General features: G+C 39.6%; 1 protein-coding gene and 1 long non-coding RNA gene across 2 annotated transcripts in view; both read right to left on the bottom strand.

Annotated features, from left to right (window-relative positions):
• The window catches only part of igsf9a (immunoglobulin superfamily, member 9a), a 63,549-nt gene that overhangs the window by 10,720 nt on the left and 28,053 nt on the right, over nt 1-24,776 (bottom strand). The window contains exons 8-11 of the mRNA XM_068335421.1: nt 23,545-23,690; nt 3,009-3,151; nt 1,590-1,730; nt 1,120-1,236 (exon numbers count right to left, since the gene is read on the bottom strand). Coding sequence (XP_068191522.1) covers nt 1,120-1,236; nt 1,590-1,730; nt 3,009-3,151; nt 23,545-23,690 — 547 coding nt within the window. The remainder of the gene's footprint in view (nt 1-1,119; nt 1,237-1,589; nt 1,731-3,008; nt 3,152-23,544; nt 23,691-24,776) is intronic.
• LOC137609006 (uncharacterized) lies at nt 8,936-10,942 on the bottom strand. Its single transcript, XR_011038267.1, has 2 exons — nt 9,985-10,942; nt 8,936-9,817 (listed from the first exon to the last, which is right to left on the bottom strand). It is a non-coding gene; the product is annotated as an uncharacterized lncRNA (long non-coding RNA).

Below are 24,776 nucleotides of genomic sequence, written 5' to 3'. Positions count from 1 at the left end.
AATGATTAATATCTTATAAAGCAGGGTGCTATTTATCAGAAAAAAAGAGGGGGAATTGATTTTTGTTTTAATCATAAAAAAATAATCAATCAACATGTCTCATTCTTTTTCAGGTTAATGGTAAACCCTATGAGCCTTACTTTCGAGGAGTTGAACATTCATATTAAATGCAAACTTAAAAGACATGAAACATATGATTTTCAGTGCCACAATGTGGAAGATGATGATGATGAAGATGATCACAGCAAACATGGTAAGAAGATTCATCCTAATCCTAATGGTCTGTACAATATAACATTAACTCCTCATAGATTAAGATTTCACATCGTGTCAAATTAACTCAGCAAATATCCGAATAAGTGAACATTCTGCTCTGATGTCAGATTTCATGTGGCCTTATCAGCTTTCCTGATGGCGCGTCATCTGCAGTGTTTCGTCCATCTTTTGTCCACATCTCTGTGTAATCCTGAACAGAGAATGAACGCACGTCTGCTTCATTAACAGCAACAAAAAGAAGACTGTTCAGTGTGGACACATTCATTCTGTTGTGCTCATCAGTAAGGATGGGATTCAGCAGAGGTTTAAAACCCAGTAAAACTGCACTGGGGTTTTGACAGTGAACAATCACAGCTACATAATGTAGGAATTTACATTTCTGAAAAGCTCTTAGGCATGATTAAAAAAGCGGATCATGTTTGATCTGAGGGCTCTTATGGCTTTGTCCAAAAATTTCTATCACAGTTGACATGTGTTGACAGATGTCACATGATGCAGACTTTTGAGATAAAGAAGTCATTTACAATATATGTTTATTGAGTTTTACTGGAGAACAAATTCAAGAGATGTTCTATATATCTATTTGGTAAACATAACTTCATCTTTTAATCTTTTAATTCATAGTCTTTATGGGTTTTATGGTGCAAACCGTTTAACTGAATGAATGAAGATTAGGTTTTGACATGTACAAATTTCTACCAGAATTTTGCAAGTTTTACTTTGACTACCGGAACACAAACTACATTCAATAGAAACATTAGAAAGAGGAAAATTACTATTTCAATACTCATATTGAATAAAACAGCACTGTCCTCTTCATTTGAAAGGAATTAGATTAATTACCTTTGTCCAGATCACTTTAATGGTCGGGTCGTCATTTCCTTGACATGGAATGATCAGGGTTCTCCCAGCCTCCTGTTTGTACTGCTTCTTTGGAGTAACGCTGAATGATGGGGGGTCCTACAAAATGCAAAAATTGATAGCTGAATATAGCTGAATCAAGGCGATTGCAGGAATGGCAACAATGGATTGCAAGACCGGATTACTGCCTCTTTGGACGAGATTATCTTATTAACAATAGGATTTTCTGCACAATTAACACCCAATATTGGAGTCGCTGTAGTGAGTCTGAGTTGACTCTATTAATCCCACAGGGCTCCCACATTGGAGTGGAAAGGTCAGCGAAATGTCACTTATACAGTGACGTTTTTAATTCACTGTGATGGGTGTAGTTGTGGCTGGTTTTAAATAGGGTGTGACCAACAATTAGGTGCTAATGGTGTGCAGACGTGTAGCCTGGAGTTCATACTAACCTGTAGGATCACACTGGTCGGCCCCGATGAGCCCATGCTGCCGTAGCTATTGTATGGAGTGCAGGCGTACACTCCTGCTGTGTCATCATTCACCGTGGCCATAAACAAGGAACCCTCTGTGGAGAGGGTCCATCCTGGATACTGTGAGAAATAAGAAATAAAGTTTAATGCCCACTAGGACAGAAAATGATCTGGTACATACAGCCTTAAATACTGCATAGCTTGATACTTGAATGTAAAAAAAAAAGAAGTGAAAAACATGCAGAGAGTTTGAAGAGCTAAGAAGCAGGAAATCTGTAATCACTCCAAAGCTGTATGTATGAGCTTCTCAGCTGCGTTTAAAGGCTTTAAAGAAATATTATTTTGATATGTGGCGGTCAAAGTGGTTAATTACTGAACACTCCATTGTGCAGATTTCATCTTTTCTAAACTCCTCGATGATCCGTTGATGCATTCACAGCTTTTACAAGATGTTATCTGAACTGAATGTATAAAGGTAGAGTGGTTTGTTCCTCCATCAAAACAATGATCCACTCGAATCCCTTTTTGACATTTTTGCATTAACAGCAGTTCAACTTTCAAGTAGTGTAGCCATAGTGGAAGATCATTTAAGTCAACGAAAGGTTCCTGCTTTTTCTATTGGAGTTAACACTGCCATTATCCTCTACAGAATGAGACCTGGAGAATGTGGTACTGCCTGAGAGAGGAGAGCATGTGACACCGAAGTGGGAATTGGAATAATTGGCAGAATAACAGTCTGACTCCAACGCCTCTGTCCCTCTCTACTGGAATCTTTCACATTTCCAGCAGCGTGTGTTATCCACCGGCATGTCCATTTCTCACACCCTAGTCAACAATCGTTGAACTAAAGACAGAAGGCGGAATTGTGTCGAACTTTTTCATGCAGGGGCTTTGAATGTGGTTTCAGAATCTGATGCTATGAACTGTTTCATTTTGAAAGAAGAAAGAAATTTACCATCAGACTGGGAATGTAGTCATTTTAAAAGCAAACCCACAGCAGATCATTACAAATGCATCCCCTCATGCATCAAGGTTCCTGCACTGACAAGGTGATCGCCACTCATAGTGAAAAAATAAAAATAAAACAAGAGAAAGCAGCGGGTTTGTTTACGTCAGCATCCATGCAATACGGAGGAGATGCTGCTGCTCTGTGGGCGAGATGAGTGGGCCGATTGTTAGCTGTGTTTTTTTATGATGGGCTGCTGACAGCAGTCGCCTCGTGGATGCCTGCAGTCAGCATCGATGTCTGATGTTTGCAGTATCAGGAACGAATAGATCAGTGTTGATTGGACAAAAGCAAGAGGTAGAAATACCTCCTGTGCAATTCGGACAGATAAGTGGACGACAGACATCGCCATGGTGACTGTACCTCCATCTGGAAATGATTACTCTCATTACCAAGGACAAGTCGAGGGGTTCTCCATCCTTTGTCCAATCCACTCGGAGCAGCGGTGGTTGTGCAGCTGTGGGGCAGGTGACGACGCCATTCATACCTGTTGGAAGGTATGTTTTCTGTGGCATCTGAAGGGCCTTGGCAGGATCTGGACAGAGGTGAAATTGTTTTGTTTGTTATTTGCTTGATATATTTACAACAAAACTACCGCAGTCGAGAGAGTTCTCATCGGCTCATCGGAAAAAAAACACAAAGACTGGAGCAAAGAAACTGATCCATTTTGAAACCAGAACTGTTTTGTTACGATTATTTTTCAACTAGTCTATGCTTTACCACAGATGTTCCTTCCATTTACACCTGACTGCATGAATCTGATGGGTTTTACAGCACTGCAAGCAGCATTCACAGTTTGGAAGAGAAGTATTTCATAAAATGATTTCATTCCTGCACATTTACAAGTAATATATTAAACAGGGTTTAACTACTGGATTGGACATGCATGACTGGAACCCACCATCATTACTCCTAAATAGATTATTATGATTTTAATATAAAGACTACCAATAAACAATAATCAATCTTTTCCTTTACTGACACTAGTAATGTTTATAATTTAAATAGGCTCGTATTTTCGAATCATAATGGTCAATATTGTGTTCATGAACACAAAGGATGCATGGTATTTGTGTATTTTTGGGGGGGCGCGGGTAATAAAAGAAAAAAAGTCAGTTTAACTTTTCTACTTCCTGCAGACTTGGCCTGAACCAGTTGAAGAAGTTACCAATTCTGCTAGGCTTGTTTTCATGGAAACTCACTGGTTGAGTTTTTATTATACTTTCTAAAACATAGTTGCTTATGTTGGATTTCTTGCATTTCCTGTATGAAACAGCTCTGCCACAGCAGCCCATAATACATCAACCCAGATATATCACCGTACGGAGGTTGTTCAGCAGCATTAGTTATCTCACAAAATTTCCACCTGCCGTAAATCACAACACTCCACCCACAGCAACACTCTCTGTCACTGACCCTGAACAAGTAGTACTAAAGAAACCCAGAAATGAATGCATAGAACAACAGCAGTAGAGCTGACAACTCAAGCCATTATATCGCCTTGAAATCAATCGTTCTTCTTAAGATAAACTGAGGTGACAGCCAATGTTCCCTCTAATTTTTCACGTGTCTGGGCAAACACACAAGCTTCTTGAGCGCACTGAAGAACAACATCAGTTGTGCTCGCTGTGGCAACACACCAGTATCACACTTGTTCAAAACCTTGGATCATAGAAAGATGCGTGGCGTATTAAAAGAATCAAATTACAGCAGCAATTTTCATTAGTTTACTTTTAATACAAGTGATTTGGCCCAGTTGAAATGAAAAAGACAAAAATCTTGTCCCTCATGAGATGTGTAGTATGTTATATGTGAGGGTCCTGCTTTGGCCGATGAGGTCTAGTTGTGGACCTAGCTTAGGGTCCTGTTCTGGAAGAAATGACACATACACACCTTTCAGACATAACATTTTGTTCACTTTAAAACAATCACATTTTGCACATGACGTGTGCTTTTGCTTGTGATACAGTGTAAATTCCTGTAAACTCTTCGTCTGTAAAATATCTAATTACTCTTTTTTTTATTAGCTTTTCTAGTACCCATAAATTATCTAGTAGTAACAGCATTTTATGATTAATATCCCTAAATAATAAATCTTAATGAATGTCATTAGAATATGTACAAATCTGACTTAAATTTTACCTTATTTTTCACGTGGTTGTACACTTTGTCCAGGTTAATGGCTTCGTCTGCTTCTTGCTATGAACTTTCTCAAACAGAAAAAAATCTCAAGCCATTTTCACCGCTTGTTCTTCCATTTGCATAAACTCAAACAGCCATTCCATCTTAAAAGAACCGCATTTCTTTTTTACTTTTTCTTGGTGAGAGGATGTGTAGCTGGCCGTCATTAACGCTAACATGCACGGCATGTACAGCAGGGCGCACATGCAGGACCGTAAGTGCTCTGATTGGCTCCTTAGCATCAGTGATCCTTATCGTATTTCCAGCAGCGTGGCTGGACACCTGTCACTCACTAAGTTACAATGCAGAATGGTACAAATGATTTGAGCAATATTCTGTACATCCACTTATAATATAAATCCTCACGGGAAAATAATGAGATACAGTATGTCTTTTGAAATTTTTCGGCTTAGATCTCAAAATGGTCCTTGATGAACCAGATGCACTTGTAGCCTTCCACGGAGATATGACTCCCTGGAAGGCTACAAGTGCCTAAGTCATTTCTGTTTTCATGAGATTAGTTGGAAAATGCTATCCATAAGCAATTTTCCGTTTAAAAAAAGGAAAAGGGTGAGAGACAGCTCAAACTTTAATGTCCGTTTAATAATTCATCAGCAACGTCTCACCATCACATCTTCCACCCCTGGAGCAAAGAGGAGCAGACTGGACTGAACGGGTGAAATTATATATTATACATAATTAGATAGGAGAATGAAATAATGGACTTATGTTAACTTTGATATGATTACTCAGCCACTTTATTATATGGAATTTTTTTTACTCTCATTCTTTCCTTTATTTATTCACTCTTCAGTTTTTAACATCTTAATCAAAAACACTTCATGTGTATATACTGTGTGTGTGTGTGTGTGTGTGTGTGTGTGTGTGTGTGTGTGTATATATATATATATATATATATGTGTGTGTGTGTGTGTGTGTGTGTGTGTGTGTGTGTGTGTGTGTGTGTGAACTAACTTATATTACCTTAGGGTGATTTCAGACCTGGATTAGACCAACGTTGTGGGGCCCAAAGACCTTAGGCACCCCAAAATGGTGGGCCCCACAAGGTTTTTCATTGCAAAAGGCTCAGGGGACACTCCTGATATGCCCCCTGCCTTTTTTTTGACATGTCCCATAAGGTAGCAAAAGTTGGGTACAGGTGTGTGTGCATTTTCACCCTGGTGGTAGGAAATGGTACTGCATTGCACACACACTCCAGGAAGTGTGTATCCCAACTTCCTGCAAGAGCAGGAAAAGCAGGAAGTGCTGCTGAGCTGCATATATGGACATATTTTTTCAATGCCATTGTGTTTAATCCAACTCTACAGCAAATGTTAATGTTAGATAATGTTAGCTAATGCTAACGGTAGCTAACGCCAACATTAATGCTAACGCTAGCTAACGAGCGTTAGCTAGCGCTAGCGTTAGCGTTAAATAGCGTTAGCTAGCGTTAGCGTTAGCTAGCGTTAGCGTTAGCTAGCGTTAGCGTTAGCTAGAAATAGCTAACATTAGTATTAGCTTTTATTGCTAACTGCTGGTCATAATGATGATAGTTAAATGACATAAAAATAAACAGATGGATGGATATTTCAGTAGAAATGTAGAGATGGATGGGTGGAAAGATGGATGGACATTTCAATAGAACTCTCATGCAAATGTTTTAACCACAATACATGGATCTCTTGTTTATGCTTTATGTTAGCTAGCTACAAGCTAGTGTTAGCACTCTATTGTTAACTGCTGGTCTTGATGATCATTGGATGGATGGATGAATGGATGGATGGATTGATAGATGGATGGATGATAGATAAACAGAAGATGGATGAATGGATGGATGACATTTGTACATTGATAGTTTTTCTATGCCATTGTGTTTAATCCAACTCTGAAGCAAATGTTAATGTTAGCTAATGTTAACTAACGTTAGCTAGCGTTAGCGTTAGCTTGTATTGCTAACTGCTGGTCATGATGATGATTGTTAAATGACAATGATAGACAGATGGATGGATTGATGGATGCATATTTCAATAAACCTCTGCAGCACATGTTTAACCACAACTTCAAATGGATCTATTGCCTGTGCTTCAGAGCTTTTTAGCTAGCTACAAGCTAAGGTTGGCTCGCTTTCTTTTGTTAACTGCCGGGCATGATGATCATGATTTTTAAAACACATACATGGATGGATGAATGGATTATAGATAAATGGGCAGATGATAGATAGATGGGTGGATAGCTGGTTGAATGTTTCATTAGAACTCTCATGAAAAGGTTTTCATTTTAATTAAAAAAAAAAAAAGTTTTTATTAAGTGTATTAATCCCCAAAGGGAAATTAAGACTCCACTCTACACACAGGTTAGTAGTTACATGCATCTAAATAGTGTGTACAGGCCTGTAACACACACAAGGGGCCTTTGGGCATGCAGGTGAGAGGGAGGTAGAGTGGCGGGCAGCTCCGTCGTGGTGCGCATCCAATGCGCAACTTCTAAGATGATGGCGCCTTGCTCAAAGGCACCTCAGCAGTGCTCCAGACGTGAGCTAACACCTCCCACCATCAGCTCACACTTTGGGTGTTTTTGGGCACGAGCGGGAATCTGAACCCCCATCTCAGAACATTGGACGACCCGCTCTACCGCTTGCTTTACCACTGAGCAACTGCTGCCCCAAAACCACAATACATGGATCTCTTGCTTATGCTTTAGAGCAGCGGTCCCCAACCTTTTTTGCGACACTGACCGGTTTCATCTAAGACAATATTTTCATTTGCTCGATAATTGTTAATGTTGCCAGGACAACTGTTGTCTAATAATAAATCCTCCGCAGTGGTTTTATATAAAATGCAGACATTGTTGAAACAGACACAGACCAATGGATGGATAGATGGATGGATAGATGATAAATAAACAAAAATGTTGAAATGCTAGTTTCACCGAGCCTTTGTATGCTATTGAGGGTCATTAGCATGAGACACATCACCTGGGTTAATCTGCTGAGACAATCATTTTTGGAGTTTCGAAAGGACCTGATTGTAAATAGGCGCACAGCCTATCTGTGAACCGCGCGCAGCCTATCTGTCTCCCTAAAGTGGTGTTACAGAAAGTCAGTCGGGCAACGCGAGAGGGGACATGGGGAGACAGACAAACGCTGCAGGTACATTAATGGTTAGAAGTTATAATTTTGCTGTTTCAACATTTAAAACTTTCTTAACTTGTTAAACTAGTGTCAACTTATAAGAGCTCACAACCAGCGCCAGAAAATGAAAGTTATTAAAGGACAGTAAAGTTAATTTTAAATGACATATATGTTATTTATCATAATGAAAAATAGAAGAAAAAATAAATTTTAAATGTGTAGCATCATCAGTTTGGTCAAAAAAGCTTAAAATCTGCACCGCAGCAGCTTCCGCATTCAGTGGTCACGTGGGCGTCACTGGGGCCGAACATAGCTTAGCGGCCATAAGAAACAATACAATCCACGTCGCGGTTAACTCCAAAAATATCATGATTACCTGCGCAGTGAACAGTTGTGTCAACAGAACAGCAAAAAGACGCGAAGACAAGGACCTGTCGTTCTTTAGAATACCTTCTGGGAAGGTATCGCGCTAAAAATGCTAATGCGCTAGCCCATCAATGAGATTGTACATATTATGATAGCATTGAGCTAACTGCATTTATTACTATTGGACTGTGTGGAATGAATAACAACTCTAGTTGTTATTCATTCCACAGTGAATTTATTCGAAAGTCGCGTCTGTTGTGTCAAGTCTGTTGACACAACCGTTCACCATGCAGGTAACCATGATATTTTTGGAGTTAATCGCGACGTGGATTGCATTGTTTCTTATGGCTGCTAAGCTATGTTTGGCCCCAGTGACGTATGACGCCCACGTGACCACTGAATGCGGAAGCTGCGGCAGTGCAGATTTTAAGCTTTTTTTGACCAAACGGATGATGATACAGATATAAAAAATGTTCTTCTATTTTTCATAATGATGAATAACATATATGTCACTTAAAATTAACTTTACTGTCCCTTTAAGTGATGGGAATTCCAGCTCTTTTTTTGTTGCTTTCATCAATATATTATACCAATAATATAAAATTATAATGTAAAATTATGTACAAATGAATTAATAATGTAAAAATCTCGTTATACTTTTTATTTATATATGTTTATTATATAAGTATGCCTTTATTTTTTTCACTCTACAGTGCACTTTAAATGAATTTAAACTTAAAACTTATTTTATATAAAACAAATCGACAGTCAAACAACACAGAATCCCTTAAAAACTCGTAACACAACAAAATATAAATGAAAATATGTAAAACAAAAGAAAAAGATCAGCATCCAAATAATGTGTTTAGTGAAGATTGGCATTCAGAAACACCATGTGTGTCCGCTTTGAGGGACTGATTCGGCTTCTTCTGTCAGTCATGATCTGCCTGGTTTTGGAGAAAATTCTCTGGGAGGGAAATGACGTTGCACCAATGCACAGTCTCCATGTCATCACGTGTGTGAGGTGTGGGCAAAGTGAAGCCTTGTTTTCCCACCAGTTTAGTGGATCTGCACGTAACTGGCAAAGGGGCTCCTCAAGGTAGGGTCTCACTTCCAGTATTGCATCTGCTGAAGGCTTCCTTCTTGTAGTGTCTTCACTTGCTCTTTCTTCAAAGAATCTCCAAACAGCAGATGCTTGTGGCCCCTCTTGCTCATCCTCTGCTCCATCTTGGCCCCCTGGAAGTGGAGTTGGCTGGTTGAACTTTGCTGCTGCTGCAGTTATTCTCTGAATAGCTTCATCAACTGCTTTAGTGTCATTGAAGGTCAGCTTCTTGAATCTTGGATAAAGAAAGTTGGTTTCTGACAGAACAGTGTTATATTCCATTCTATGGAACTTTCTGTCCATGGATGCACAGGGAGCCTCTACTAGCTCTTTCACATGCTGTGGTTACGCTGGTCTGGTTCTGAGCTGTCACTCTCTGCAGAACCCTGCGCAGGATTAACATTTTGGAGGCTGTAACATAGCTGAAAAAGAATAAACAATGGGTGTTAATATTACGCTTTGTTTTATGTGCAGGTGTATTAAAATTATTTCATGTCTACTCAGCCTTTTATTCCAGTAATGCAACAACAATTACTACTACTACTAATAATAATACTAATAATAATGTAACAACATTTGTATACTGCACCTGTCTGCACTGATCTCCACAGCGACCTCCTCAAATTGCTCCAGAACAGTGCATGCCTCCTGCAGTACCTCCCATTCCTCTTGGCTCGGAGGATCGACCGGTACATTGATAACAGCTAGGTTAGAGATGACTGCATCCTTGGACTCCGGAATCCGTTTTATCATATGAAAGGTGGAGTTCCACCTTATCACACAATCTTCTCTGAGCTTCAGCTCAGGCATGTCCATCTGTCGTTGTGTTATTTTGAGCCTGTGTGTGGCTGTTGTGCTCCTGTGGAAATATTCCACTATTGACTTTCTCCACAGCAGGCTTCATCACCTTCAGAGCATCTCTCACAATCAGGTTAATTGTGTGTGCAAGACATTTCATAATTGTGCTGGGTTCATTTCAGGGTTTTAACTGCTTTGGTTATGTTCGCTGCATTGTCAATAACACAACCACCTACTTGGTTGATAACATTCCACTCTTTTGCCACTCTGAGCAGTTCCTCTGCTAAGTTCTCAGATGTGTGTCTGTCACTGAACTCAAAACAGTTCAGAAGGCAGGACACCATTTTATCGTCTTCAATAAAATGACAGGTAACTGACGAGAAGGATGTGGGGGTTCAGGATGTCCAGCTGCTGGTTGTTAGAGAGGGCTTTATTAACCCTCTCTTGCAGGGATGATTTTTTTGAGAGAGGGTTTTCATGCTTGGAATGTTGTACACGTGATCTCTTCTTGGTGTATTCTATTGATTAGTCATGCGCTACAATTTTGTAATGTCCTAGAATTCAAATTCTTTATTTGGGGGCCTTTAGCAGGTATGAGATTAAAATGTGATTAATTAGATTAATTACAAATCCTAGTTTTAATGAGATTATTTTTGTAATCGCCTGACAGCACTACTTTTTACCGTGTTTAGGAATATCCTTGTCCCTCCCTGTTGCTCCTCTGTCTGGCCTCCCCTGACTCTGCTGTCCTGACCTGCTGTGTGGAGCTGCCGCCGCCCCTCCCCCACCCCCGCTCCCCCCCTCCGCTGTGAGAGACTGGCGGTCACTTCTGAGTGTGAGCTGACGGCGGGAGATGTCACTGAATGCAGGAAGGCCCCTTGTGTGTCTCTGAGTGTTACGGGCCTGTATGCATAACACCAGAACTAATAGTGGGGTCTATACTGTGCTACTAATAATTTTCCTACAGGGATTAATAAAGTATATAAATTTACTTTATTAATCCTGGGCAGAAATTATCTACTATCTGCTGTCATACAATCACAGAATTTACAATATTACACAGACCACAAGACCGCGTTTAACTTGTGAGCATACATTCAGAGGTCATGTAGCTGTTGGGCTACCAGACCTGGTTTCCCTCCTGAACTCCTTCATGTATTCAAGGCGTCAGTGTGGCTGCAGGGAGCCAGTCCGCTGTCACGTGATCAGTGTGGCTGCAGGGAGCCAGTCCGCTGTCACGTGATCAGTGTGGCTGCAGGGAGCCAGTCCGCTGTCACGTGATCAGTGTGGCTGCAGGGAGCCGGTCCGCTGTCACGTGATCAGTGTGGCTGCAGGGAGCCAGTCCGCTGTCACGTGATCAGTGTGGCTGCAGGGAGCCAGTCCGCTGTCACGTGATCAGTGTGGCTGCAGGGAGCCAGTCCGCTGTCACGTGATCAGTGTGGCTGCAGCGAGCCGGTCCGCTGTCACGTGATCAGTGTGGCTGCAGGGAGCCAGTCCGCTGTCACGTGGCAGGCGCGTGACGCTCAGACGCGCGCGACTGCCGGCGCTGCCAGTCAACTCATCAGACGTCCGCATCTCATTAGAGTCACGGAGAGAAGTTGGATGAAGAGCAGCGGACACGGAAGTTCTGTTTCTGTTGTGGCTGAAAGCACATTCCTGTGGTGAAATCCGAGGTAAGTGTGTTAATACGTCACGAATCTAACATGGCTTTAACAGAAAGTTGTCAGACAGGCGATGCGTCACTGCACGGTTTTTGACAGCAAGAATAATAACCAGTACTGATGCTAGTTTTTGTGCGCGATGAGTGTATGTACCCGTGTGCGTAAATCACGTTTTAAAAGTTTTTGTGTGTGGTATTTGGTCGTATATGTGTGTAATTACACATTATTTTTGACTGATAGCCAGAATAATACAAATATTAATGCTATTTTTATATATTTAACCTGCGTGCACGTGTCGTGCACGTATATGCTAGCATGCATGTAACGCTCGTTTTGGAAGGCGTGTCAACGTAGCTCACTCATCCAGAGTCTGAGGCTGATGTTCAGGTGACTGATCCTACTGGATACATCTGTAGTTTCTTGGAGATATGCAGAAAGTGATTGTAGTAATTTAATTTACTGACTTGAGGCCGTATGCAATGTTAGTGATGCATTCAGGGTGTTTGGATACTGTCCATTTGTGTGTGATACAGCCCATCATACAAACTGCAGAAATGTAAATTTGAGTTTGTGGTGATTTCAGAATGGTTGATTCAGCAACCCTTCTACATGCATGTTTTTACCCCAAAGGAGCACTTCTCAACTTACGAATGCTTTTTGAATGACATCATTTGATCATATATATAGCTGATTTTTCTCTAACTGTACTTTGAGTTACAGTGCAGTTTTGGGAAAAAATAAAATATTCATTTTGCTTTAAATTGTGGTTTTGGGTGAATACAGATGCTCTGGTGACAACAATAGAATTTGTAGATGATGTGGCATTTTGCTTGTGAGAAGCATTGAGGTGGAAATTCCTATAAAAGTATATTGATCTTTGCTTGACAAAATGGATATGAGCAATCAACAAGAACATGTATTGCCTTCTCTTTTGGGGGATAAGTAGAAATGTTTATCAGGGAATGTACTATATCTGGTTATGGGTTGAGTGAATCCAGTTCTGAATATTGATCTATTGAAGCTGGAATGTGTTTACATTTGTGTCTCCCTATGTCTGCACCTTGACAAAACAGATATTTAACCATTATAAAGGACAGTGCCTGTAAAGTTCTATGGATGAGGGCCAGGTATACTTTGGTATACCTGTAACATAATAAAAATTGGGACAAACTGAAAAAAATGTAATACATAACTGGCCTAGCAGCATCAAATGTTCAGGGTGTGCCATGTGGAGCAAACAAATGTTTGGTGAGGTGCTGACCACGTGGAGCAACCTACTGAAATAATTAGGACTTAAATTGGATGTTGTAGTGTACGCGTTGTAATACAAAGTCATGTTGATATAAAAAATGTTCAAATGAATTAGAATACACTAAACTAATAGTAATGAATGTAGGAGATTGGAAAAAATTGTGGTAAGGACGGGCTGGCTCTATCACAGTACCTTAAAATTTGTGCAACTTCCAAGTATACATCAACATGACTATTCCAGATGATTATGAACTATGATTATGAATATGTCTTTAAATCAGTTATTAGTTTGGAAGGATGTTGTTTGTGTTGTTGGATACATTTGAAACAATTTAACAATATTTTCACAGAGGCCTAATGTCAACAAGGAGAACCAGGATTAGGGCCTGCAGATGATGCAAAATCATACATTCTGTCTGCGAGGGACAAACCAGCATTTATTGAATGACATATTGACGCCAATAAAGGTACAGGGCATTATTTGGGTGCACAATACACTGTTATAAAGTTGATATTTAGGATGCATAGCAAAAACATATCTTTGGGAACAAACTTCATTTCAACTGCTAATTATTCAATGTAAAATAATTAAGTTCTTTACCTTACAGTCATATTTCTAGTTCTGTCTACATTCACCTCTATGCATTTACACACTCATGTGTCCCTGGTCTTGTCCTTGTGGGGTCTTGAAATCCTGGACACACAGTTTTCTCTTTTGTTGCAGCCAGTTAACTTTACACACTCCGTTTCTAGTCTTATCCTTGTGGGGCCCTTCCGTCTGTAACTTATAATATATTACTTTATAAACAATTGGCAACACCTGTCAACAACCAAGTCAAGTCATTACTGTCATAAAATAGCACTTTATTAAGTATTAGAGGTTTGACATGGCTATGTTGAATGTAACCCATGTTACTCTTTCATTTGTTGTTTTATTTCCTTGTTCCTCTAGTATAGACTGAACAATGCTGTTATTTTTGAGTTCACATGTCATTTCAGAAGCTGCTTTCACTTGAACTAGTGCTTTTAAGACAGAAATATCTACAAATAGCAGGTTTTATCTTTACCAGCTTGCAAACGATTGTTTTGATCTGAATTCACAGGTGATAAACAAGCAGCCTCCCATTCCAACATCCGCACCTGAGATGGTACCCTTGGATCTACAATCTCAGACTGATTACATCAGCGCCTGTGACAACAAACAGGTAAAGTAGCAATGCAGAAGCCATCATTCTCAGTTATTTTAACTTGTACATTAACCAGAATAAGAAGGGCTAGTGCTGCTTGTGTTTCACTAATGGTTACTGCCTGGATTTGTGTCCTATTTGAAGTAACAGACTTGACCTTAGTCATATTTCTAGTTCTGTCTACATTCACCTCTATGCATTTACACACTCATGTGTCCCTGGTCTTGTCCTTGTGGGGTCTTGAAATCCTGGACACACAGTTTTCTCTTTTGTTGCAGCCAGTTAACTTTACACACTCCGTTTCTAGTCTTATCCTTGTGGGGCCCTTCCGTCTGTAACTTATAATATATTACTTTATAAACAATTGGCAACACCTGTCAACAACCAAGTCAAGTCATTACTGTCATAAAATAGCACTTTATTAAGTATTAGAGGTTTGACATGGCTATGTTGAATGTAACCCATGTTACTCTTTCATTTGTTGTTTTATTTCCTTGTTCCACTAGTATAGACTGAACAATGCTGTTATTTTTGAGTTTACATGTCATTTCAGAAGCTGCTTTCACTGGGAACTAGTGCTTTTAAGACAGAAATATCTACAAATAGCAGGTTTTATCTTTACCAGCTTGCAAACGATTGTTTTGATCTGAATTCACAGGTGATAAACAAGCAGCCTCCCATTCCAACATCCGCACCTGAGATGGTAACCTTGGATCTACAATCTCAGACTGATTACATCAGCGCCTGTGACAACAAACAGGTAAAGTAGCAATGCAGAAGCCATCATTCTCAGTTATTTTAACTTGTACATTAACCAGAATAAGAAGGGCTAGTGCTGCTTGTGTTTCACTAATGGTTACTGCCTGGATTTGTGTCCTATTTGAAGTAACAGACTTGACCTTAGTCATATTTCTAGTTCTGTCTACATTCACCTCTATGCATTTACACACTCATGTGTCCCTGGTCTTGTCCTTGTGGGGTCTTGAAATCCTGGACACACAGTTTTCTCTTTTGTTGCAGCCAGTTAACTTTACACACTCCGTTTCTAGTCTTATCCTTGTGGGGCCCTTCCGTCTGTAACTTATAATATATTACTTTATAAACAATTGGCAACACCTGTCAACAACCAAGTCAAGTCATTACTGTCATAAAATAGCACTTTATTAAGTATTAGAGGTTTGACATGGCTATGTTGAATGTAACCCATGTTACTCTTTCATTTGTTGTTTTATTTCCTTGTTCCTCAGGTAAAGACTGAACAATGCTGTTATTTTTGAGTTTACATGTCATTTCAGAAGCTGCTTTCACTGGGAACTAGTGCTTTTAAGACAGAAATATCTACAAATAGCAGGTTTTATCTTTACCAGCTTGCAAACGATTGTTTTGATCTGAATTCACAGGTGATAAACAAGCAGCCTCCCATTCCAACATCCGCACCTGAGATGGTAACCTTGGATCTACAATCTCAGACTGATTACATCAGCGCCTGTGACAACAAACAGGTAAAGTAGCAATGCAGAAGCCATCATTCTCAGTTATTTTAACTTGTACATTAACCAGAATAAGAAGGGCTAGTGCTGCTTGTGTTTCACTAATGGTTACTGCCTGGATTTGTGTCCTATTTGAAGTAACAGACTTGACCTTAGTCATATTTCTAGTTCTGTCTACATTCACCTCTATGCATTTACACACTCATGTGTCCCTGGTCTTGTCCTTGTAGGGTCTTGAAATCCTGGACACACAGTTTTCTCTTTTGTTGCAGCCAGTTAACTTTACACACTCCGTTTCTAGTCTTATCCTTGTGGGGCCCTTCCGTCTGTAACTTATAATATATTACTTTATAAACAATTGGCAACACCTGTCAACAACCAAGTGAAGTCATTACTGTCATAAAATAGCACTTTATTAAGTATTAGAGGTTTGACATGGCTATGTTGAATGTAACCCATGTTACTCCTTCATTTGTTGTTTTATTTCCTTGTTCCACTAGTATAGACTGAACAATGCTGTTATTTTTGAGTTTACATGTCATTTCAGAAGCTGCTTTCACTTGAACTAGTGCTTTTAAGACAGAAATATCTACAAATAGCAGGTTTTATCTTTACCAGCTTGCAAACGATTGTTTTGATCTGAATTCACAGGTGATAAACAAGCAGCCTCCCCTTCCAACATCCGCACCAGAGATGGTACCCTTGGATCTACAATCTCAGACTGATTACATCAGCGCCTGTGACAGCATACAGGTAAAGTAGCAATGCTGAGGCCATCATTCCCAGTTATTTTAACTTGTACATTAACCAGAATAAGAAGGGCTAGTGCTGCTTGTGTTTCACTAATGGTTACTGCCTGGATTTGTGTCCTATTTGAAGTAACAGACTTGACCTTAGTCATATTTCTAGTTCTGTCTACATTCACCTCTATGCATTTACACACTCATGTGTCCCTGGTCTTGTCCTTGTGGGGTCTTGAAATCCTGGACACACAGTTTTCTCTTTTGTTGCAGCCAGTTAACTTTACACACTCCGTTTCTAGTCTTATCCTTGTGGGGCCCTTCCGTCTGTAACTTATAATATATTACTTTATAAACAATTGGCAACACCTGTCAACAACCAAGTGAAGTCATTACTGTCATAAAATAGCACTTTATTAAGTATTAGAGGTTTGACATGGCTATGTTGAATGTAACCCATGTTACTCCTTCATTTGTTGTTTTATTTCCTTGTTCCTCAGGTAAAGACTGAACAATGCTGTTATTTTTGAGTTTACATGTCATTTCAGAAGCTGCTTTCACTTGAACTAGTGCTTTTAAGACAGAAATATCTACAAATAGCAGGTTTTATCTTTACCAGCTTGCAAACGATTGTTTTGATCTGAATTCACAGGTGATAAACAAGCAGCCTCCCATTCCAACATCCGCACCTGAGATGGTAACCTTGGATCTACAATCTCAGACTGATTACATCAGCGCCTGTGACAACAAACAGGTAAAGTAGCAATGCAGAAGCCATCATTCTCAGTTATTTTAACTTGTACATTAACCAGAATAAGAAGGGCTAGTGCTGCTTGTGTTTCACTAATGGTTACTGCCTGGATTTGTGTCCTATTTGAAGTAACAGACTTGACCTTAGTCATATTTCTAGTTCTGTCTACATTCACCTCTATGCATTTACACACTCATGTGTCCCTGGTCTTGTCCTTGTGGGGTCTTGAAATCCTGGACACACAGTTTTCTCTTTTGTTGCAGCCAGTTAACTTTACACACTCCGTTTCTAGTCTTATCCTTGTGGGGCCCTTCCGTCTGTAACTTATAATATATTACTTTATAAACAATTGGCAACACCTGTCAACAACCAAGTGAAGTCATTACTGTCATAAAATAGCACTTTATTAAGTATTAGAGGTTTGACATGGCTATGTTGAATGTAACCCATGTTACTCCTTCATTTGTTGTTTTATTTCCTTGTTCCACTAGTATAGACTGAACAATGCTGTTATTTTTGAGTTTACATGTCATTTCAGAAGCTGCTTTCACTTGAACTAGTGCTTTTAAGACAGAAATATCTACAAATAGCAGGTTTTATCTTTACCAGCTTGCAAACGATTGTTTTGATCTGAATTCACAGGTGATAAACAAGCAGCCTCCCCTTCCAACATCCGCACCAGAGATGGTACCCTTGGATCTACAATCTCAGACTGATTACATCAGCGCCTGTGACAGCATACAGGTAAAGTAGCAATGCTGAAGCCATCATTCCCAGTTATTTTAACTTGTACATTAACCAGAATAAGAAGGGCTAGTGCTGCTTGTGTTTCACTAATGGTTACTGCCTGGATTTGTGTCCTATTTGAAGTAACAGACTTGACCTTAGTCATATTTCTAGTTCTGTCTACATTCACCTCTATGCATTTACACACTCATGTGTCCCTGGTCTTGTCCTTGTGGGGTCTTGAAATCCTGGACACACAGTTTTCTCTTTTGTTGCAGCCAGTTAACTTTACACACTCCGTTTCTAGTCTTATCCTTGTGGGGCCCTTCCGTCTGTAACTTATAATATATTACTTTATAAACAATTGGCAACACCTGTCAACAACCAAGTGAAGTCATTACTGTCATAAAATAGCACTTTATTAAGTATTAGAGGTTTGACATGGCTATGTTGAATGTAACCCATGTTACTCCTTCATTTGTTGTTTTATTTCCTTGTTCCTCAGGTAAAGACTGAACAATGCTGTTATTTTTGAGTTTACATGTCATTTCAGAAGCTGCTTTCACTTGAACTAGTGCTTTTAAGACAGAAATATCTACAAATAGCAGGTTTTATCTTTACCAGCTTGCAAACGATTGTTTTGATCTGAATTCACAGGTGATAAACAAGCAGCCTCCCATTCCAACATCCGCACCTGAGATGGTAACCTTGGATCTACAATCTCAGACTGATTACATCAGCGCCTGTGACAACAAACAGGTAAAGTAGCAATGCAGAAGCCATCATTCTCAGTTATTTTAACTTGTACATTAACCAGAATAAGAAGGGCTAGTGCTGCTTGTGTTTCACTAATGGTTACTGCCTGGATTTGTGTCCTATTTGAAGTAACAGACTTGACCTTAGTCATATTTCTAGTTCTGTCTACATTCACCTCTATGCATTTACACACTCATGTGTCCCTGGTCTTGTCCTTGTGGGGTCTTGAAATCCTGGACACACAGTTTTCTCTTTTGTTGCAGCCAGTTAACTTTACACACTCCGTTTCTAGTCTTATCCTTGTGGGGCCCTTCCGTCTGTAACTTATAATATATTACTTTATAAACAATTGGCAACACCTGTCAACAACCAAGTGAAGTCATTACTGTCATAAAATAGCACTTTATTAAGTATTAGAGGTTTGACATGGCTATGTTGAATGTAACCCATGTTACTCCTTCATTTGTTGTTTTATTTCCTTGTTCCACTAGTATAGACTGAACAATGCTGTTATTTTTGAGTTTACATGTCATTTCAGAAGCTGCTTTCACTTGAACTAGTGCTTTTAAGACAGAAATATCTACAAATAGCAGGTTTTATGTTTACCAGCTTGCAAACGATTGTTTTGATCTGAATTCACAGGTGATAAACAAGCAGCCTCCCCTTCCAACATCCGCACCAGAGATGGTACCCTTGGATCTACAATCTCAGACTGATTACATCAGCGCCTGTGACAGCATACAGGTAAAGTAGCAATGCAGAAGCCATCATTCCCAGTTATTTTAACTTGTACATTAACCAGAATAAGAAGGGCTAGTGCTGCTTGTGTTTCACTAATGGTTACTGCCTGGATTTGTGTCCTATTTGAAGTAACAGACTAGACCTTAGTCATATTTCTAGTTCTGTCTACATTCACCTCTATGCATTTACACACTCATGTGTCCCTGGTCTTGTCCTTGTGGGGTCTTGAAATCCTGGACACACAGTTTTCTCTTTTGTTGCAGCCAGTTAACTTTACACACTCCGTTTCTAGTCTTATCCTTGTGGGGCCCTTCCGTCTGTAACTTATAATATATTACTTTATAAACAATTGGCAACACCTGTCAACAACCAAGTGAAGTCATTACTGTCATAAAATAGCACTTTATTAAGTATTAGAGGTTTGACACGGCTATGTTGAATGTAACCCATGTTACTCTTTCATTTGTTGTTTTATTTCCTTGTTCCTCTAGTATAGACTGAACAATGCTGTTATTTTTGAGTTCACATGTCATTTCAGAAGCTGCTTTCACTTGAACTAGTGCTTTTAAGACAGAAATATCTAAAAATAGCAGATTTTATCTTTACCAGCTTGCAAATGATTGTTTTGATCTGAATTCATAGGTGATAAACAAGCAGCCTCCCACTCCAACAGCCGCAGTGTCCCCCGCCTCACGCCCTACGCCAGCATGGGATAGGCTTCAGCACCCTGTGACCCGCCACGGTGGACACAGTGGCAGAAAATGGATGGATGGAGATGTGGCCCACTTTATTTTCAGTTTTTTCTTTTATAAAGTTATCTTTCTTTAAGTTTTTTTTTTTTAAATTGAACTAAGGCTAAAAGAAGGCCTCAGGGTAGAAAGTTTTTGTTTTATGTTTTTCACTGCCTGTTTTTGATTTTATATTTTTGAAATGAAGCCCACTTGTTTTTTCTTTTATAAAGTTATGGTGATCTAAGCTCAAAAGAAGGCCTTTTTGGAAAAAAAACCCAGTGGAGAGCAAGGCAGTAAGGTTTTGTATGTTTTTGTCACTGCCTGTTTTTTATTTTGCATTTTGTTGTGATGAGGCCATATTTATTTAAGTTTTTTCTTGTTTGTTGATAAAGTTGGGTTAATGTAAAGCATTCATGTCTTTGTCACATGTCTTGTACCACGCTACGATATAAAAGCTAGAAATGTGTGTGCAGGTGTGTAAAAAAGGGCGTCTAAGGTAGTAAATGCTAGAAATTGGGCCTCACAATGTAGCAAAAAACTTACTTGGAGACAAAAGTTTGGAAATATGTTAAACTCAAGTGATATTTGTGAAATAGATTTTTTTTCCAGCTTGCCTGATTTTTTACAAAGTTGTAGCACCAGTGGAAAGGGTGGACCCCACAAAGTAGCAAAGATGAGTGAGACCCGGTAAGGTAGTATAAGTGAGTATGTGTGTGTGTGTGTGTGTGTGTGTGTGTGTGTGTGTGTGTGTGTGTGTGTATATATAAACACACACATATATATATGATTGTTTGACTGTGATTATTTGTTTTCCCAGAGTCACATGAGTGTCCAAGCTGTATCTCTTTGTACATCTCCAGTTTCTCAATAATCACAGCATTCCTTTACGAGTTTTCTACAATGCATCTGTTTTTTGGGGAGGTGTTTTTTGCCCTGAACTGTTATTTGATATTAAATAGAGAGCTGGTGTTCCATAAGCATAGATGCGATGGGTTCCACTGCAAAGTGTGCATCCAGCGTGACATCCAGTGTGACATTCCCAATGTCATGCAGCAATGAAATAACACGGCAGCATCATTTACCCTCCCCTTACAGTACATGGTGGCTGATCTCTTCCCTGCTGGGAGGGAGTGATGCCGCCAGACTTCACATTGCATCCCTAATTTTCCCAAATTTTCATTGCTGCTCTCCAATTCTCGTAGTTCACAGAAACACACACAAAAAAAAAAAAAAAACAGCAAAAAAACCATTGCAACGCCCATCCTTTCCTCGATTTATATAGTCAAATTGTTGTGCCTCTCCTGCTGGTTCAACAACAATCCTGCTTTGAAAGCTGTGTAAAGTAGTTCCGCACCTAGGCCTTCACCAATGTAGCGTTTGAGGACTGAGGCGCCATAATGGGACAAAAACTGTCACCTTCAGAGAGGTGTCCGCCCCACTCCTTTTCTCGTCCCTTGCACAGAAGAACCACACGGCCTCACTTTTTATAGACGTCACACAAGTAAGTCACAGAACGAAACTGGCTGTACCATTTAAACACTTAAATGACCATCATTTGTGACACCACAGCCGGAGAAATAAAATATAGAAATTAGAAACACTAACACACTACTAGATGTTGCGTCACCTCACAGGCTATTTTCCGGCAGTGACAGAGTTATAATGAAGCAAGTCTCTTTGTGCATTTCCACTACAATCACACAAATACGACACATTATTTACACACATATTCACGCAGCAGACGAGCTGCACGGCGTTACCCACGTCTGTTCTCTCATCCACCATTACAGCGACAAAAAGCGCTTTTTTAGATTTCTGTTTTGATCTTTTCTCCAATCACTTCTGAAATAGCATGAATGAGGTCATTTTGTATTTTCCCAGATATCCCAGTAAACACTCTATTTGTGGACAAGTGTTAATGCCGGTAAAAAGTTTAAAAGTTTTTAAAAGCCCTGTAGCTGCAAACGTCCAGTTGTGCTTTGGTGTCTCAGTTAAACAACTTAAGTTTACAAATCCGGTGTGGCTCCAAACACCAAATCGATGGTTTGCAGACAAAAGGCATTTCCCAGAGGAACGATTCGCAGCGTCTCTCTGAGCCATGGGTGCCGCTTGTACTTACTTGTCTGGAAATGGCAAACAAACCTTTTCCCAGCCTTGGACAGGTTAGATAGTTCGGGGATCGGACGACCTCGTCTCACAAGAGCTAGTTAATCTTCAAATGTGCGTTTTGAAAATGGCGTTGCAAGTCAATCGGTGACCAACTCTTCGTTTTCTCCTCCTTCAGTCAATGTTTGACCAAAAAGCAAGTACATTTTCCAGTTTCAAAACGCGTGTAGGTTTCTCCAATAACAAGACACGTACATGTCAGGTCAACTTGAGGCCAGCTAGAAGGCCAACTCGTGATCTGATTGGCCATCGCATCTGTCTATTAACTAGATGTGCCGGTTCACTCACAGTGCAGGGATGCCTGTACTGTGGATTATGAAGGCCCTGGGCAAATTTCACTCAACCTGGCAACACAAGCTAGCTGAATTCTGATTGGATAAAGCCTCTCTAACCTTAAAATAGAACACTGACCCAGTGTTGGCTCATGTCCTATTACATCCCAATGTGTCTCTATGTAATTTTGTTATTCAGGCTGCTCATACAATAAAGTTATTATGTTTATCTCTTTTAAACACAACATTAACTGCATTTGTTTTACTCCTCTACTTGGCAGCTCTCCCTAAGGTTTCTTCCATCTTTTCCCCCAAGGGATTTTGGAATAAGTTTTTTTCTTATCTGAATTGAGGGCCTGTAGACAGAGGGTGCCATATGTTTTACAGATTGCAAGACCCCCTTTGGGCAGACTTGTTATTTGATGTTGGGTGACATGAATAAAACTGATCTGACTGCAGTCAAGCCCCAGAACAGGAAGGGTGAGAGAGGAAGCCTATCTTTATCTAGTCATTCATAAGTTTAAACCTACTGTTATGTAATCCTGAAGAATTTCAAAGTAGCTTACAGCAATGTTTTATCCATATTTATAATGGTTTGAGAACATGTATTCATACAACATCATTCAGCAGCTCCACTTTGTCGCCTTCCAACCATTACATTTCGTCTACATCTTGTTGTGATACAACAGAGCACTGCACCACCATGTATCTGTTTGTTGCCATTTAATTTATTTTTATGTAATACACTATTTGAGAATTTTTTTTTTTTAAAAACAGTATGATAAAAGCATTTCTAAAATCATTTTAGAGTTAACTTTTGTAAAACTATATAGACAACACTAGATGTCTCATTACTACAGACTACACACTAAAACATACGCATCACTGTGAGGTTGGCGGACGCTGTGGGCGGGGTCAGTAGGCCATTGGTCGGCATGCAGGTGTAGTTCCCAGAATCCTCCGGGACGAGACCGGAGATGAGAAGAGTTCCATCCACCATAATCTTCACTCGCGACTTCAGAGACCTTAAAAAAGAAAACACACAGGGAATCTTCAATAGCTCAATAAAGATAACCCCTATAGAATAACAGAAAAAGGTAATTCAGGTCTTCTTGACTAATAGACTCTCAGAACGTCAGCGTAGGAGTGATTTACCCTGTTTTATTCACCACTGTGTGTATATGGAGGTTTCATGTGACATGAGTCAGAGTGGGAAGAAGAGTACCCACTCATGCGTTACATTCTTACATTTAGAGAAAGCAGAAACACAACAGGAGGCTGCACCACTTTACAACACAACAGTTTGTGTCCACTGGACCTCTCACAGTCATACAATCAGACTAATTACTACTGTATATGTATAAACATCACCTGTTTCTGGCCCACTTCACACATTTTTCTTCTCCATGCATGAAATCCTTCAGGAGTTTAAAGGATTTCCTGAAGTTTATTATTATTTAAGCATGCCCTAATGAATGTAATAGTCTGCTCTTTTTAGTAAATGTACAATAGCAGATGCTGTTCGGAATGTATGCTGTAGAGAAGGCGACCAACTTTTACAATAAAAAAAAGAAGTTATTAAAGAAGATATTAAAGAATGATATTAAAAGTCACCATGGATAATCTTTGTCTAAACCTTTGTAAAGCAAGAAAGTACAGGTAACCAGATATGATCCAGACAAAATTACCTTGAGAGTCGTCTACTGTACAGCAACGTGTTTCCATGGAAACCAAACTGTCTGAATTTCAAAACTTCATCTACTCATAATGACAAATATATGTGCAAAGCTGGATGTAATATGAAGTCCATAAGAAGCTCAGATGGATCGTATATTCACACATGCATATGCATATGTCCATATATGGTAATTGCGATAATGAAGTTCAACAATTAACAGCGAGACATTTTAATTTTCTTAGGACAAGCTCAAACTGTAGATTTGACTACTAATTTGAATAATCCTTTGGGGGAAAAATGGAAGTCTAAGTAAATGCTGCTCCTCCTATAGTTGGGCTGTTACTGCTGCCTGTTTTCATTATGGATTAATCCCTCCATCTATTTCCTGTTTACTTCTTATTTTTTAATATTCCCGGATTAATTATTTGGTCTG

The sequence above is a fragment of the Antennarius striatus genome, chromosome 15, assembly GCF_040054535.1.
Source record: "Antennarius striatus isolate MH-2024 chromosome 15, ASM4005453v1, whole genome shotgun sequence".
Classification (NCBI taxonomy): Eukaryota; Metazoa; Chordata; class Actinopteri; order Lophiiformes; family Antennariidae; genus Antennarius; species Antennarius striatus.
The sequence above is the reverse complement of the archived record's forward strand: the minus strand, read 5'-3'. Positions and strand labels throughout refer to the sequence as shown.